At 41.5% G+C, this 17,463-nt stretch overlaps 1 protein-coding gene across 4 annotated transcripts in view; it reads right to left on the reverse strand.

Moving 5' to 3' along the window:
- LOC121953429 (AT-rich interactive domain-containing protein 1B-like) overlaps positions 1-17,463 on the reverse strand; it is a 211,047-nt gene that overhangs the window by 141,540 nt on the left and 52,044 nt on the right. For all 4 annotated transcript variants that reach the window (XM_042500525.2, XM_042500524.2, XM_042500523.2 and 1 more), the window contains exon 4: positions 3,187-3,291. In XM_042500525.2, the coding sequence (XP_042356459.2) occupies positions 3,187-3,291 (105 nt within the window). The remainder of the gene's footprint in view (positions 1-3,186; positions 3,292-17,463) is intronic.

The raw sequence follows: 17,463 nt of genomic DNA on the forward strand, positions 1-17,463 counted from the left end.
TGCTTTCACCATGTTTTTACAGTCATATTTTACATTTGTTTATTATCTAACCTCACATCAAACTTCTTCTGTTACATGTATGTGAGGGGTCTGACTGATTATGCCTTTTAATTGTAGTGAATATACCAACAGATTTGTTCTGTAACACTGAGAGGCTTTTGTTCTGAAAATAATAAAAATATGTCCAAAAAAAGCAACAGAATTCAATGTCGACGCCACGCTTAAACACATGGATGTTAGCATCAGAGCCAAAGCTACGTGCTAATGCTACACTAACAAGCCAGTGCTGAGCGCTCACTTTGTGCCTTTCTAATTGAAGCATTTAAAGTGATGGTGATTTTATATCAACAGCAGCGTTAACAACACACATACTGTACAATGATGTGGAATGCAAGGCATGCTGCATCTCCAATACATTACATTTTAAAAGACCCATGGGGCCCTGTGACTTGCATTTGTGATAAGTTACTAAAGCTCTTTTTCCCTTTGGTCTCCCTTCAAAAATCCCGCCACATCACACAGCAGACTCGTCCCAAAACAACAACATGACACTTTGCCGACCCGCGCTCCCTCCCTCCTGACAGAGAGAAAGGGAAAAAAAAGATGACAGCAGCTTTAGATCTGACATCAAACGCCGGCGAGAGAGTGAGAAAGAGAGAGGGGAAGAGAGAGAGCGAGAGAGAAAAAAAAATGGTTACATCTCTGCAGTGACAGCTTGCTGGAAGAGCCTGGCAAACGCCGAGCGATTTCTCTCTCCTTCTCTCTCTCCTCTTCTATCTATCCATCTCTCCCTCTCTGTGTCTCTCTCTCTCTCATCAAAACTTGCTGCCGATTAGGATCTCGGCGAGCCATGCGCTTTGAATGGGATGTGAAAACACACGGAGAACCCAAGGGGTAAAACGCCAGGATTAAAGTGGTGAGGGAATATGGGGTGATATCGGTGGTGGTTCAAATAGATCGGCCCCCGCGACTGCAGTGGCTCCTCGCCTCGCCTTGCTCTCTCGCTCCGGATTCACACACTGATACATCAAGGCCATTTCTCATTATAGCATGAGGGTGGGAAAAAAAAGCTTTCATGATGCTACTTTAGAGGGAGAGACAGAGAGGAAAAGGGAAAAAAGGGGGGGTAAAGAGTGTGGGAGAATGAAAATGAAAGAAAAAACAGAGAAAAAAAGCAGAGATAAAACAGATGACATACTACTAGTATGTTATGGAGGAAAAAACTGAGAAAGAGAGAATGTGTGGCTGTGTGTGCGCATGAGAGAGAAGTAGGAATCACTTGGAAAACTGACAAATAAATCAGCCGCTGATTTGAATCAAAGCAGCTCATGACCGATGAATACAAACTTTGAAAGTATCACTCTATGGAAAATGGCTTAATTTGAGTTCATGCACTTAATTTAGCTTTTTTTGCAGTTTATTCCTCCTCTCCCGAGGCAGCTCCAAAGTATCTGGTAAATTAAACGGCCCGCACCTCAAGCAGTGCCAATATTTGCGACCATTTGAAAATGTCTATTTATTCTATTCTTGAAAGTGCTGAGGAGCTGTGAGGGGAGAAATGATAGCGAGCGAAAAACCGATTAGTTTAGCCAAAAAAACTGGTGCAGCCCACATCTCTCTACCCTCATAGATCAGCCTGGCCTCGCCATTTCTTCTCAATTACTCCTCCAGTCAACCTGCTTAACGATTTTTTTTGCTCGCCCAAATGCCAAATGCGTGTGGGTTTGCATGTGTGACTGCGTGCATTAGCGGGGATGTCTGTGTCCGCGCATATGCTTTCTCTGTGTGTGTGGGTGTATGTGCGAGTGAGTGCATGACGCTTAGGCCACGGGCTGATGCATGTGGCCTTTTCTGCCTTCAGGGTGGACGCCAGTCAAAACACAGACATGAGCTCTGAAATGAGCAGTCAAATCCATGTCTCCCATGGGCCATTAGACAAAGAGGCGTGCCACAGGGTGAAAGGAGGCATCTGATTGGACAGAAAAGCTTACAACTAATGTTAAGACAGTAAGCTGGAAGACACAGGAAGCGCAGGAAGACAAGGAAATTAAAGTTTTTTTGATAATTGATTATTTGTTTTGGTGTTCGTTACAACAAAGGACCATCTCTCTCTCTCACACACACTCACACACAAACACAAACACACACGCAGAAGCTTGATCTCTGAAGTGTTATTCTGTATGTCAAATTTAGTGATACTTTGTGCTTATTGGTGGGCAGAACTGTCAGTTTCTCACAGCGATAACGACCCCTCAATCGATGTATCAGTTCAGTGATTAATGATCTAATATCAGTGCAAAGTGAAAATATCAACCACTATCATCATCTTTAAGAAACACTTTTACTTTGAAATTCCAATGGCACATCTGTGCCACCGTCAAACTGCGGCAGGCAGATTAGGGCAAACAGCCAAGAATAATATTATGGAGATATTTACTTCTTTCTTGGAAATAAATCAGAATTGTGGAAATATTATTGATTTTGGAGAAAAGACGGGTAAACAGACAAGGCGCGTGCCATTAGCCGACAATGTAGTTATGAGATAAAATACTCAGGAAACATGAAAAACCTAGCTGAGAATCTTTCACTGTTAACTCCACCTTGACAACAGTAGCTGCTCTGTTTCAGCAACATAAGGCTGAAAAACAAAAACGCAGGCTGAAATTCAACCATGCTGCTCTGACAGAAGACGCAGCGACTTAAACCACTGTAGAAGAAGTAGAATGTAATTTGTTAAGCTACGAGTAGAGGAAAACACCACTAGCTGCTGGGCTAATTTATGCAACGTTAAGGCCATAGGTTGAAGCCAATAATGGTGATAAAGAACAATGTGTTTGTCTCTGAACCTTGACAGTTATTACTGAGCTGAGTTTTATACTTTTGTTAGATGATTGTGTTGTAAAGCCACGTCTGTTAGTGTATGTACATTTTAAAGGAAACTTCACTGTACTTAAATGACTACAACTATTTACAATTACTTATGTGTTTTTTTTCTTTTATGGCCAAAGGAAAGAAAAAGGGGGGTTGCAGCTTCTTCTGTAACAGATTTTGTGAGATAAGCACGTGATGTTTTTGGATATCAATTGCAGAGCCCTGAATTGAATCAATTCTAAATTGTATGTCTGTTCAAAGAATCAATAAAATATCGTATTTGAAACAAGTGATGTGCACACTTAAGTCACTCACCGGCAGACTGGACGGGCGGTCCTGGGAGACGCTGTCCTCATTGTTGGCCTTCCCAGAGTTCCCTGTGGCTGGTGCCCTGGTGCCGTACGTCTCCGGCTGGGCCTCCTAGAAAGAAAGAAAACACTGAAAGTCATTTACATCCATGATAGATAAATTAAAAGGATTTATTTGACATTGCATTGCCAATGTTTTTGAACTCTGAAGGGGATTCTAAATGAGGATATTACAAATACTATATGTCATGTATTTTGGCAGTTAAGAGGGGGAAAAAGACAATTACAGCATACATCACAGTAAGAAGTGCTCAAGGTAATTTCAAAACATTGTCATTACAGTGTCCTCTCTCTATGAACATGTAAAGAATAATAAGTTCATGGTTTAACTGACTTCAGGTCATATTTGTTGTAAGTCTTTGATATACAAATTCGAACGATTCTTACAAAAAGAGGTGCATTTTATGTGCATGGAAAAAAAACAAACATTTTTCTTCCAAATATTGGTCGTGACATTGATTCAAAGGTGCAGTATCTCCTGCTAAACACCAGTCATATCAACAACACTTTTGTTATGATGAAAATTGTCTATAAGTGTGTGACAGAGACTGAGAGAGGGAGTTGGACTGCTGTGATAAAGACTCTGATTCCCAGTTAGATCAAATCACAACACAGAGAGGCACGTTGTACAAGGAATTACACACACACACACACACACACACACACACACACACACACACACACACACACACACACACACACACACACACACATACAGTACATGCAGACTGAAAAACATCCAAACACGCACCCATCAGCACACCATACCCGCCAATTCATTTCAACCAAATCCCGGCCTAACCACCCACTAATCCTCGAAAAACACACATGCACGAACAAACACACACACACCACTACACACACTCAGTCCTATTGTTCAATCTAAGTCATTTTCTTTCCCTCTGTAATCACAAGCCTATCTAGTGTAAACCAATTTTCTCCCCATTGTCGGAGGTGTTGCCCTCTCCCTCTCCCTCCCTCTGTATCTCTCCCTCCTTCCCTCTCCCTCTTCTTTTCATTCACCGCGGAGGTCGTTCCTCCATCATGTTAAGCGTCGGCAGCACAATGGCAACTTGTTAAAGAGCTCTGTGTGGAAGGATTAGTGATAACTGATCGGCGAGACGCGGCGAGAGATCACACACGAGTGCTTGAACACACAACCAGACACAACATACACGCAGCCGCAGATTTATGTTATATACACACATACACACACACACATGCACACACATACAGGGTGTGTTCAGGTTTTTACTTTCAAAATCCATTTTTCCCCACAGTTTGATTTCTTATCTGTTGTGTGATTATACTGTAGTAGGTGGGCAATATCCCTGTCAGCTAGGTGATATAATTTTATAGCTGAAGATTATCCTTCACAGCGAGAGATGTATCATGTGAAATGGATCTATTATTAGAGCATTAAATGTGTCGTAATTTGTGCTTCCGGGGTGAATGACACCAATTCGGTACTTTTGTGCTTTCTCTGTGAAATCTGATGTAGGGTTTTAAACACACTCTACCTGTAAAAGTTACTCTACACACATTTGCATGCTGCATTAGCAGCTGGGCACACACAGAGACAAAAAGTTAATGTATTCACCCATCCATTATTAAAAGAAGGTAATTTAATGACCTTAAATGCCCTAGAGTAGTCTCTTCAAATCCACATTTCAATTATTAGCCGATTAAATCACTGAAGCACTAATTCTAAAAATATAGGAAATATCCTAACGTTTCCTCAAATGGCAATTATTCTATCTGTGTAGGCATGTGCTGGACCAAATACATTTCATGCAACTCCACACTATTGCATTAGTAGCGTAATTTTTCATTCACTGATTTACTGTAAATCTATGTCACCCTTGAGCAGTGCTCCTAAATCTGCTCCTCCAGAGTTGTTGTTTAGAGTGAGGTCCCTGAATATATATCTGTATCATATGCTTCAGTGAGGGTCATTTTTTATTCAGTTAGCCTTAATTTGATTTAAAATAAACAATTATAATGATTTTAGCTCTCTCAGCTAACAGATGGAGAATAAAGGCATGTCAGAAACATTTAAAATTACAGTCAAACTGGCATCATGGGAGTGTCTTGCGTCCACAAGTTTATATTTATATTTCTGGTCAACAAGTGGATCAAAACATGATGCAAAGAGAGAGAGAGAGAGAGAGAGCACATGCTATTCAATTTTTCGAAAATATGTCATGATGTTCTTGAATAAAATTAGAAAACAAATTTCCTGTTCCAGTCCTTGATTATAATCGGCTGAGCCACATTCAAAGCCATTGTAAAACACTCTATAAACACACAGCTGTGTGCCAGTACTAGTGCACAATGAATTAGCGATTAATTCGCAGTTTTTCATTAACTAGAAGTAACTGGATTTTGATAAAAAAAAAAAATGCATAGTATTGATGTGTTGATATGATCAATATTTTCAAACAGCTGCATGTCATAATGTGAGATTTGTGGTTTACTTTTTCACCAATTTCATGTCATTTAAGTGAGGATGTGGAGTATACTAGATGTGAAAAAAGTACATAATCCCTCACTTCTACTTGCTGATGATCTTAACATTTGTGACTGTGATGGCACTGAATTGTTGTGTTGTAAAGTTGCACATATGTGACTTATTTTCAGGTCTCTCATGTCAGAGATCTTGGTTAGAGTTTCGGAAAAAATAAAGCTTACTAACTATGTTTTTTAATGTACACTTTAATATAATCACAGTTGAAAATCGGCCAATTAAATGGAACATTGAGCCAGTATCTTGCCACAGTAGCTCCCTTATTTCAATCATAACCCAACCCCCCCTAAACCATGTCTAAAAGCCAGAGGGAAACCCTGTTCACCTAGATGTGGATCAATCACTGGATCACATTATCACCCCATAAGTGTGTGGGTGCACAGAGACACGTAACAACAGGATCGCAGCAAAGAATGGAGGTGCTATTTTAAAAACAAAGCCACTCCGGTTTCCTCGTCAGGGCCTTGGGCAACCCCTGTGTTTGTGTGCACAGCCCCCCTGTGTTTATCAATGGGAGCCTGGACGCACGCCAAACGTCAGGCTTTTATTACATGGTCGGAAGTGCTTCGTTTGAAGCAGAAACCCGGCTTAGACACAAATACACCTCCACAGGTAAATAAAGGCCCGGGGAAGAAGGGGAGGGAGGAGAGGCGAGGAGATGTGTGGCGGCTCTCTGATAGGTGGACACACACACTCACACGTGCACACAGCTCGGTCTGCAGATGAAAATGCACACATGGACAGACAGTCGCTCACACAGTGAAATGAGAACAGAAGAGTGGCTGCTGACCCAAGTCCAATATTTACTCAGGCATATGAGTCTGTACTCTGTATGTGTGTGTGTATGTGTGTGTGTGTGTGTGTGTGTGTGTGTGTGTGTGTGTGTGTGTACTCGAGGGGATTTCCGTTTTAAGTGGGTCAAAGTGAGGTTAGCCTCATACTACTGTTTACACTCACGTTCTTACATCATCACTGTCAACTGTAATATGGACGGAGAGGGTGAGAGAGACAGAAACAGAGAGCGGGGAGGAGGGAGGGCAGATGCTGACAGAGAAACACAGAAGGTGAGATGCAAAAGAGATAAAGCAGGAGAAAAGGAGGAGGCAGGGAAAGCGCAGGGTGAGAGAGAGAGAGAGGGGAAGCGAAGAGAGAGAAATAAGGATGAAAAAAAGTGTAGAAAAAGCAAGCGCAAGAGAACATCAGAGGCAAATGAAGTAGTGCTGCGAGTGCATCCTTTCATTTGAGTTTTTTCCAGTCCATTGTCTCAAAATCCCATTTCCCAGCTAATTTAGAAGCTTCTAAAATACACTCCACTCCATACCTTAAGCCTTAGGCCACAGCTAATCCTGTCTTCACACACACACATACGCGCACACACACAGACACGCTCATTCATCCTCCGTGCTTTTCAAAAGACTTCTTCTTGGCATAGTAGAAACGAATGAAGGATATTGAAGGCAAGCGTTTGAAGTACATGAGGGAATGCAGGAATCAAACTGTGAGTTAAATGCTATTAGACAGCTGTGTGGAGAGGCAGTGTAATATTAGATTTGATTGAATAGATGACTGCTGAATGTGGTGTAATATATAGAGCCGGGGAGGCTTTATGCGGACGCAAATCAATATTGCAGCACCGTGTTAATCCCAGCCACTCAGGAACGGGACTCAGCCGGTAAGTGTGAAATGTTCGCAAAGCGGGAACGTGTCGATGTTGCGCTCTGACGACTGGAATATAAGACTTCCAACATCCCGCTTTCGAAAGTAGTTAGTCTGGTTTGTGATATAATCTCTGGCACTGTGTCAGTATGATTTTAGACTTTGTTAAAGGGAAACACAAGAGGTCAAAGGTCAAGTTGTGCTGTGAAACATCACCACCTAGCATTCTCATCCTTTCAGTTTAAAGAAAATCTGGGCCACAAACAGTCATTCCAACCATGACATAAAACCAATTTGACACTTCCTTTCTTTTTGGCTCACACCTAATTTAAGAATGTTGTACTGAGCCTTTTTGGTTGGTTGCACTGCACACTTTCTACCTCTACATTCAAGCAGGGAGCAAGGTGAAATGTTGCTTCGCTTTGCTTCGCTTTGCTTCTATGAGTTTGATTGCCTCGGAAAACAGCCGATGAAACTGTCATGACAGCAAGCGGGCGCATTTGATGCCGCCACTTGACACAACAGAAAGCAGCGGGAGCAAAGAAATTCACAGCCATTACGTTAAGCTGATTTTGGCTGACATCTGTCTCGATCTCCTTTTTTTAAAAAAAAAAAAAAAAAACAGCGAGAAAAAGATGTGTTTAAACTATACTTCAGCATTATTTTTTTTGAAAATTTTAACATGCTTGCTTTTTAATCCTTTTTTCCACCGCCTTTGTCTGCTCTGGGCTATATTGCTTTTATAAACTTTGCGTGCGGGTGTCAGTGTTTTCGTCACACACCGGCTCTCGCTTTATCATAGAGGTCAAATGAATTTCTCAGCAGCTTCTCCTCACATTCTCTGTTCTTTTTCTGTGTTGGATGTGTTTTTTCTACCTTTCGTTCAAATACATTTATTTTTGTTTTTCCTCTTCCATCAGCATCCGCTCACTTCTCTCCTAACTGCTCCCTCACTCCACCTTCCTCTCTCCTCCATTCTCCATGTCCTTCAAACTGCATTCCCATCTCTTTCTTCTTATCCATTCCTCTTCCTCTTTTCCTATCAAACTCTCCATCCCATTTTACCTCTCTATCCCACCTCCATTTCTCCCATCTCCACCCCGCTCTCCCCACAATCCCTCGCCGTCTCCAGCCGTTCTCCTCATGACTACCAAATGAATTAGTCATCCCCCTTTTTCCCCTGCACCTTGGCAGATGCACATCTCCACAAAATCTGACGCTAATGCCATTAATATTCATTAAAAATTAAGCTTAATTGCGTCCCCCCCCACCCCTAAACCCACTGCTTAACCACTCACATGCGTGCGCACGCACACACACACACACACACACACACACACACACACACACACACACACCCCCACACACACACACACACACACACACACACAAAACATAAACCCCACTGCATTTGACCACCACCCTCTGCCCCAATACCCCAAAGTTGGGGAGTCTCTGATGTCCATTGGGGACACACACGCTCGGATATAGCGGGGTCTGTCACTGGGAAAAGATGATGGAAAGGTCAGCCAGAGGCAAGAAGTGTTTGCTGCTGTATCTAAGTGTTTTTATTTATGTGTTTATGTCCTGCTTTCTATTCGTAATTCATGTTGAAGGCAGGGTTTTTAACTTTCATTCGGCCAAAGCTGCCAAAAAACGACCAACCTTTCAAGAAGAAACACTAACAGACATGTACAAAAAGCCTCTATGCATCAGGGAGAGGCGGCGGCGGTGGTGGTGGTGCTGTGGTGGTGGGGGGGCACACATCCATATTCAACACCCGGCGTTCACACACGCGTTGGTTCAGACTTGCAGATACGCACACATGCTCACACCAATCAGACTGACTGAACCGTAATTAAAGCAACAATCAGCAGTGAGAGCGAGCTACACCGTGTTCTGAAAAATGTGACAAATCAACATTTGGTTATGATGTGCTTGTCTTTCATGTTTTTCTTGACACTTACATCTTTTGATCCGTTTCGGAATATTTGGAAAACATCGCAGTTACATTCTGATTATGTCAGATACGCTGTAAATATATTATAGGGCAGACCTACTTTCGTCTCCTGCAACTGCCTTTTCAAACCGTGTGTCGGTTTGGACTAAATGATGGGCATTTATTCCCGGCTACAGTCTATTATTATCATCACAGGAAAGGTGACCATTACAATGGAAACAGCTGCTGTATGTGCATATGTGTATGCAAGCATGCCTGTGTGTGTGCGCCTATATATCTGCGAGCTATGTGAGTGTGTTTGTGTGTGTGCGCATGTGTGTGTCCAGCCTATCTTAATAGGCCCATTTGTAGCAGGGCCTGTTCTAGTGCTGTGTCCTTCAGATTGGATTCTATCTCAGCAATCCCCCTGACCTTTAGCACAAAGAGACTACAAGAGAGGACCAGAGCTGCGACACAGGACGCACACACACAGCCTGTACACACACACACATATTCACACATACACACACACAGCCACATGCAAGCATTCAGTCTTGCCTGTATAAAGAGAAACACACACAGACAGATAGAAATGCACAGACAAACACGCGCTGGTATGTGTGCAGGCCGTCCCTTAGGGATGATGTCAGATGTAGCTGACAGTGTTAGCTGCACATGCCGTTGCCAGGGCTTTCATTCTCATTCCTCTACACAGGCTAATCAAATAAGAGCCAGTCTTTGTACCATCTTCACTTCACACACTCCTCGCAAGTCCCCATCACCACCACCCCCATCCGCCCATTCACTTCAATTGCTTTGGCTCACAGTTAAAGAGGACATCCACCCAAACTAGTCTACACCCACATGACTTTTGCTAAAGCATGGAGGAACAATAGCGGCATGTTGGCGAGCTCGACTTTGACTGTGACATTTTTTTTTTTTTTGGTGTTTTCTCTTTCTCTCTCTCTGTCTGTGAAGTCTGTATCCAGGAACAAATGTAGCGGCATTTCCTAACAAATGGCAGCTAAATGAGGCCCCTAGGGTGCTGTGCCGCTAACTACCGGCCCTCTTTTTTTTCTCAGCCATTATGATTGTCCTAACCGTTCCAAAAACACCTCTCCCGTTCTCGTTCATTTGCATTTGAATTGCAGCTCGGCTGTACAAAAACAAACATAAATCAAAAAAGGGAAAAAAGAAAGAGAGAAAAAAAAACAGTGGCGGATTCTAGTCGAGCAATTAGCGAGTGTCAGTCAATGTGGAGGTAAAAAACACACTAAATTAAAAACATTGTCTCAAACGCATGCGGACACACTATCACACACACGCTCGTACACACAAAATCTCGCTGACATATACAGCATAAATATATATAATTCTTTTTTTCTTTTTCAATTTTATCATTTAGTTTTTGCCTGAAAACTCATCAAGCTTAAGTGCTCGTCAGCGGCGGCCAATCGGAGTGCAGCAGGCCCAGGGTTGCCGTGGCGATACGCGGGGACATTTAGAGGACTCCGATAAACTCTGCCATTTAAAAGGTTATGACAATTAACGCGGCTCTCCGCAAATTACCACTGCCAGACCTTTACCCACGGACGTCTCTCTCTCCCTCTTATCACCCGGCACCCAGCCTCTCTCTCTCTCTCTCTCTCTCTCCCTCTCTACCTCCTCCTCTCTCTCGCCATATGCCCTCCATTTCTGCAGCCTGTCCTCCCTCCATCCCTCACTCCCTCCCTCTTTCCGTCCACCCCCTTCCAGCCAGCAGCACTTTTATTATCCTGTTAATTAACAGGAGTTCTTCACTTAATATTCAAATGGTGACCAATTAATGACATTGAACTTTGGGCGCCCCACCCACCCACACGCAGTGCCCCCTCAACACACACACACTCACACTAACGCACACACACCTTCCTCTTCACTCTCACCACATCCTATTCACTTCACAAGCACTCCTTCCTGCCTCTCATTTCCTCCGTCTTGTCTCCTTAACTTCCCTTCCATCCCTCCACCTTGTCGCCAAGGTGAGCTCCCATTTCCGTGTGTGTATGCGTGTGTGTGTGCGCACACTGAGGGGGCAGTCACGGTGATTGAGGCAGCAGAGCAAGTATACAGTGAGGGGGTAATAAAGCCAGGGGGGCAGGACGCAGAAAGGCTCGGCGGCCTTTTAATTAACCTGGTGTGATTAAAAGCGGGGGTGGCGGAGGGTTGGGGAAAGGGCCTGCTGCTGCAGCCGGTCGGGGGCGGAGGGGTGACAGACAGGAAATAGGAAATGACACACTGGAAGTCATGAAAGGTAAAGGAGCCAGGTGGAGCCAGGTGATGTGCCAGTGTGTGAGCACCCTGTGGTTTATAAAGGGTTTCCTCTGTAGACCTGCAAATATGTATATATGTGAAGAAAATCACTTTTTCACATTTAAAGCTACAAGAATGTAGAATGTGCATAATGAGAAAATAATTTGTTTTACAGTAAAAAAACATCCTTGACTTTGGAAACAGGAGTTTACAAAACATTACTTGAAGGTGAATATAGTAGCATTTCTGGAACTTTCCATAGTATCACATCAAGAATGAACTTCCAAGGAAATGTGAATGAGAAGTCTTCAAAGTGTTCAGAAAAACAGAAATTTGAACACACATGATTCCATAAACAACTGGGAAGATTTTATCTGCAAAGACAGATTGTGTGATATGATCAAAAGTTGCAGATCAATCACTGCACTGCCATCCGTACTGCTTAATGTGGTCTTCTTGCAGAGATGTGATTTTTTTTTTTGTTTGGCAGTTCACATTATTTGCTATCTTTGGCCAATATCAGATTTCACTGGAAAGTGGTTACAATCCTGTATTGACTCACATGTACAAAAGCACAATAACAAAGAAATCACAAGCAGCACACTGTCACACAAAAGCAACTATAATTGTTATTTTAGGTGTTTCATATATAAGTTTCTGTGAAGTGGAAGCCAGCAAATTTGTGCGCAGATGAGGCGAGGATGAATACTAGGAGCAGGAAAAATAAATTTTTAATAATGGCATTTTGTGGAGCAATGGCTGCTACTTCTGTATGAAGGTGTGTTGGGATGTGGAGTCGCAGCTGGAGTGGTGGGAACATGATGTGAATGGCTTCATTGAAATACAGTCCCCCTTTCAAAATTTGACCCTAAAATACCTAGGAGGTCTGCCACTTCACTGTCCGTCCACTGACCACCTCTATTTCAGCAGATTTTTGTATTCGCTAACAGACAGCAAACAATTGTGACGAATGACAATCTAGAGTGATGTAAAAGTTGCATAAATCCTGATATGCGTGTTCAGACTGAGGTCAACTTGCAAAAAAACCAAAAAAACTTGTATTTGATTTTGAACCACATATGAAAGTGGGAGTCACATATAAGGAAAAAAAGTTTCTGAGTTCTTTTCCCCCCACCAAATTAATTTCCTTTATGAGAAAGATGTGATGTACAAACATACATACCGCGTTTCATATACAGATATACAATGTTGCTGCTCTCCAGTGAAAACCATGTATCTCTGAATTTGGTGATTTTTCATTTTTCATGTTAATTGAAGGAATGAATGGTCCTTTGTGGATTGGGAAAATCCTACTGCTTTTTCAAAAAACATTAAAAAAAAAAAAAAAAAAACTTTTTCCAAAGGACAGCAACAATCTGGTTTCATGGCAAAATTTTAAATTGTTCCAGAACATTTCATATTGTCGTATAATTGTGCACAGTACGTCAGTGGTTACTGTCTTTTCAAAATAACAGTAAAATAGCATTATAGCCTTGAACTGGCACGGCATTCACCCTAGTGTTTTTAGTTTACACCACATGCTGGACATGTGATGCTGTGCTCATGAGCATCACTAATCTAAACCAATGAATCAGCTCCCTTCAATGTGGGTCCCTGTAAAGTGAGCTTGTCTCCTTCAATCAGCTGAGAGCTCTTCTGTGCCACAGCAGCAGTCCCCAGGGCCTACTTTCAGACAGGAAGAGGAAATAGTTAAGGCCAATAGAGGAAACGACCGGCGGGATCAGTTTCACAGAGGACAGTGAAGAGGAGGGTTTTACTACGGGGAGTAAATGTCACAGGGAATGACTTCCTTCTTCAAAGACCAGCAGTGAACTCCACTATACACCCAAATACCACTGAGTGGCATATTCACCATACACTTTATATGATGCTAAAACAAGGCAAGGCTATATTCTGTTACATGTAATTACTCTCCAAACATAAATCTAACACACCGTTTCTTGGTGACAAATTAAATAGTGGGTGCTCCATGGAATAGCTGATCAAAGCCAGCGCCATGTTCTCACCACATTATGAGTTTAAAGTCTGGCAGCTGGCCAATGTGTTGCATTTCACCTCCTTTCTCTCCCCCCTCTATCCTGTCACACTCCAGTGTATACTACCCAATAAAGCAAACATGCCATAAAAAATAATCTCCAAATTCTTGAAATTACAGCTCTCTCATTTCCGTTTTTATGAGGTAGAAAGTATTAGAGAGTAACAAAATATCATGCACTTCATCTGTTATGCGTCAAGTGCAATATGGTCGGGGAGGAGGAAGAAAGGGCACCGATTTTCTCCTTTTAAGCGATTTGTCTCACGCTGTAATTGAAGCCAACAATCAGACCGAAAACATTAGGGTCATGATATTTATAGGGTCTGTTAAAATATACTTTCAGAAAAGAGGCCCCTGTTGTATGGCTTTTTAATATTTCTAGGGCAAAGCAGGTATCTTTTGCTGCTGCAATTTTAACCGCAGTGCGCCTTGATTCAAGACCGTTTGGTGGAAAGTGAAAGTATAAAAATAAGAAACCAAGTAGTGTGTGAGGTCAAAAAGCCCTCTCAATCAATTAAGCTAAAGTATATGTCACAGTGTTTTCTTAGAACTACAACTCAAAATCATCATTTTAAAAATATCTGGTGTTCTTCTCAAACACCCACAGCACTCAAAAACCACCAGCAAACCACCCACATCTACTTTTTTTTTTTAAAAGACCTACTTCTTCCCTGATGCGATATTATATATTTTTTTATTTTTCAGTATCAGCCTTGATGTCTTAGAAATGTCTTTTTAGCCTGCTCTGCTCCTCGCAATCAGATGAGGTCACAGGAGTGCAATAGACTCAAAGAAAGACGGCATTTTCACTTCGATTTGTTACAAAACCAGCTAATAGCAGTTGGTTGCAGAGCAAATTCTGTGTCAAAGGCAGCTGGAATGGTTCCATCAACTGGAGGATGTCCTCTGGCTAGGGTTAATGGGAGTGGAGTGGGGGGAAAGGAACTGCAGAGAGCGCCGGAAGAACAAAATAAAGAACTTTTCAGCTTGGATTTCTCAGAGTAATGCAGGGTCAAAAAACAGGGGTCAAAGCCACAATGACATCCTAATCTGGCGTGTGCTTGCAAAAGTGTGTACGCGTGTGCGTGTGATCCGCTCCGTGCGGCTCACATCATGTCTCATTTCAGCCCAGAATCACAGACAAAGGTCACCGTTTGACCTTTTCACAGCTCAGAATTGCAGCAGCACACTCGGCTGATTAGTGTACACACAGAGACACTTATACAAAAAGTGATAGAAAGACGCACACTTGCGGAGAACAGAAAAAGAAATGAAAGTAATGCAGCGCTGAGAGCTGAAAGCACACCAAATCTTCCATTTGTAATCTTGGACAACTGCACAGCGTAAGTTCAATTTGCAAACATGTTTACTCTTGGATCCAAAATCAAAGACAGGGACCTAGTTTCTTTGTTATTTAAATGTATTCTGGTATTTTCTGGTATTCTTTTCCTTTCTAAATTCCTCTCTCTCTCATTCAATCGATGGACAATTAACTTTGTCTTAATGCCACCGCACAGGCTTGTTTTTGTTATGTGCAAAATGTCATGTTTTTTAATGATCAATATAGTGTATTTTCAGTAATTACTCAAACATAAATTGCTGAAATCAAGTGAGTGCCTAGACCTGGACTTTGCATTTGTTACACAAGATGAAATAGATGCAGCTGAATGCAAAATATACTGATGTATGTGCAAAAAAAAAAAAACTGTCTGAGGGAATTTAGCCTATTACCAACAATACATTTCAATTTATAAATATTCTGTATATCTAGCTGGAAAAATAGTCCTTTAACCCTTTGAAACCTGAGCAAATTGAGCTGATTTTCTTTTTTTCAAAAACACAGAAAGCAGGCAATGGGCAACTTTTGTTAAAAAAAAAAAAGACCCACATATTAGGAAGAAATCAGTGAAAAGGTTACAGGAAAATGCAAAAAGTAAAAGAAAAAAAGGGCAAAAGAACAAAAACAGGAAATTCCCTGAAAAAGTGCTGAAATAAAATAAAATTAATAAATATGAGTAACAATAATTTATGATAACTAAAACTATTTTTATTGGTATTTTTCCATAGCTATTTAAACATTTTCTAATATATATATATCTTTTTTAATGTAATTTTCTTGTCACCCTTAACTATTTTTTTTGCAATTTGGGGGACATTTCTTGCCAAGCCGCTAACTGCTTCTTTTCCCATGTTTTTGCAAAAAAAAAAAAAAAACAAACCCCAATTTGCTCATGGTTTAAAAAATGTAAATGCTTGTGAAATGCTTCTGAAGGTAGCACAAGAAAACTGATGTCAGGTTTCAAAGAGTTATCTGTTCTTGTCCATTAATAGCTGGGTTTGTTGTTCATTCCCCACACCAAGCCAAAATGTAAAAGTATGGGAGTTGGGAGCTTATTAGTCGATAGAAAGAGTGAATTTAGTTGGTCTACAGTTTGATGCTGAGCAGACAGGACTCAGGAGGTGTCGGCATATTGCCTGCTGTGTTGCTGGGACATAAAATGCTCTATAGCTATAACGCAAAGGAAGAATTTCTTGATTAAAGGTAGAGACTGCGGGATGCAACACTGATGCAGTGGCTCCTGAAGGTATTGTGGCTTTTATGTCGCGTTAACAACCACGTGTGCTGATTGAAACATTTCCCTTAAAGTCGCGTGCATAACAATGAAAACCACAGGCAAACTGGCTCTGTGGTCATCACAGCAGTTGGCATAGCAACCAATGTGGGGCCTAATGACACAGGTGAACAGGGCTCTGGCCAATCAGAGTGCTCGGGCAGAACTACCTGATGCGTAAATGTCAGCAGGGGTCAATTGCCGCCACATCATCAGCAATGATGAAAACACACCATTACTGTCACAAAATGTCAACCTGGCCACAGATCTCAGCCTCTCCCAGTTAGAGTGAATAATGTTTGTTCAGTAGGCTGCGCGGTCTGTGTGTGTGAGCAATGCATGTTAAGTGAGGAAACGAGTAAGTGCTTTTTTCAGTATGAGACAAAAGGCATGCTGGCTGAAATGTGCACTCAGTATGAAAATTACTATGCTAAGACTAACGATTTCCTTTTTTGACAACCTGCTTTTGTGTTCACAATGGTTTTTTGCTTGGCTATTTGTCTTGGTGTGCTCAATATTCAAAGCTGTCTAAAGGAAGGTTTAACTACATCTCAGTAAATCACAGTATAACTACCTAGACAGATTCGACTGCACTGCTGCCAAATGGCATCAGCTAGTTCAGACGCTAAATAAGTCTATTTACATTTGTGAACTACTAATGGCGCAACACAGCATCTAGGCCAAAAAATGAATGCAAATATTGGGCTGTCCATGTTACTCTGTGCTTCATGAATGTGCCATTAAATTATAGGGGGGACAAAACTTACAGAGGAAATGTTTTTGCATTGCATATTTTTCTTTCAGTTTCCTGATCAAGTCTGTGTTTATTCCACACAGTTCTGTCCTGTTGTGTACTGTATGAGCTGTTCATGTCATGTCTAAGTAAAATCACTACTGCAAGTCAAAGTCCTATCTGCAATTTTTAGTAAAAGTTTTACTTGAGTAAAGTGAGTTTTGGAAAGAAAATAAGTACTATGGATGTGCATTTTAAATATTTGAGTACTTGCATTGAATTATTATAGAGTACTGAAGTTCTTGCAAAAAGAAATCTAACATAAGAAAAAGAATGTACATTTTCCAACAATGGAAAACGCGCAAATAAAAATTCATTTACTGAACAACCCGGCTTCAATTAGCCCATT

The sequence above is a fragment of the Plectropomus leopardus genome, chromosome 14 (genome assembly GCF_026936395.1).
Source record: "Plectropomus leopardus strain MGB_pleo_1.0 chromosome 14, ASM2693639v1, whole genome shotgun sequence".
In the NCBI taxonomy this organism is placed as follows: Eukaryota; Metazoa; Chordata; class Actinopteri; order Perciformes; family Serranidae; genus Plectropomus; species Plectropomus leopardus.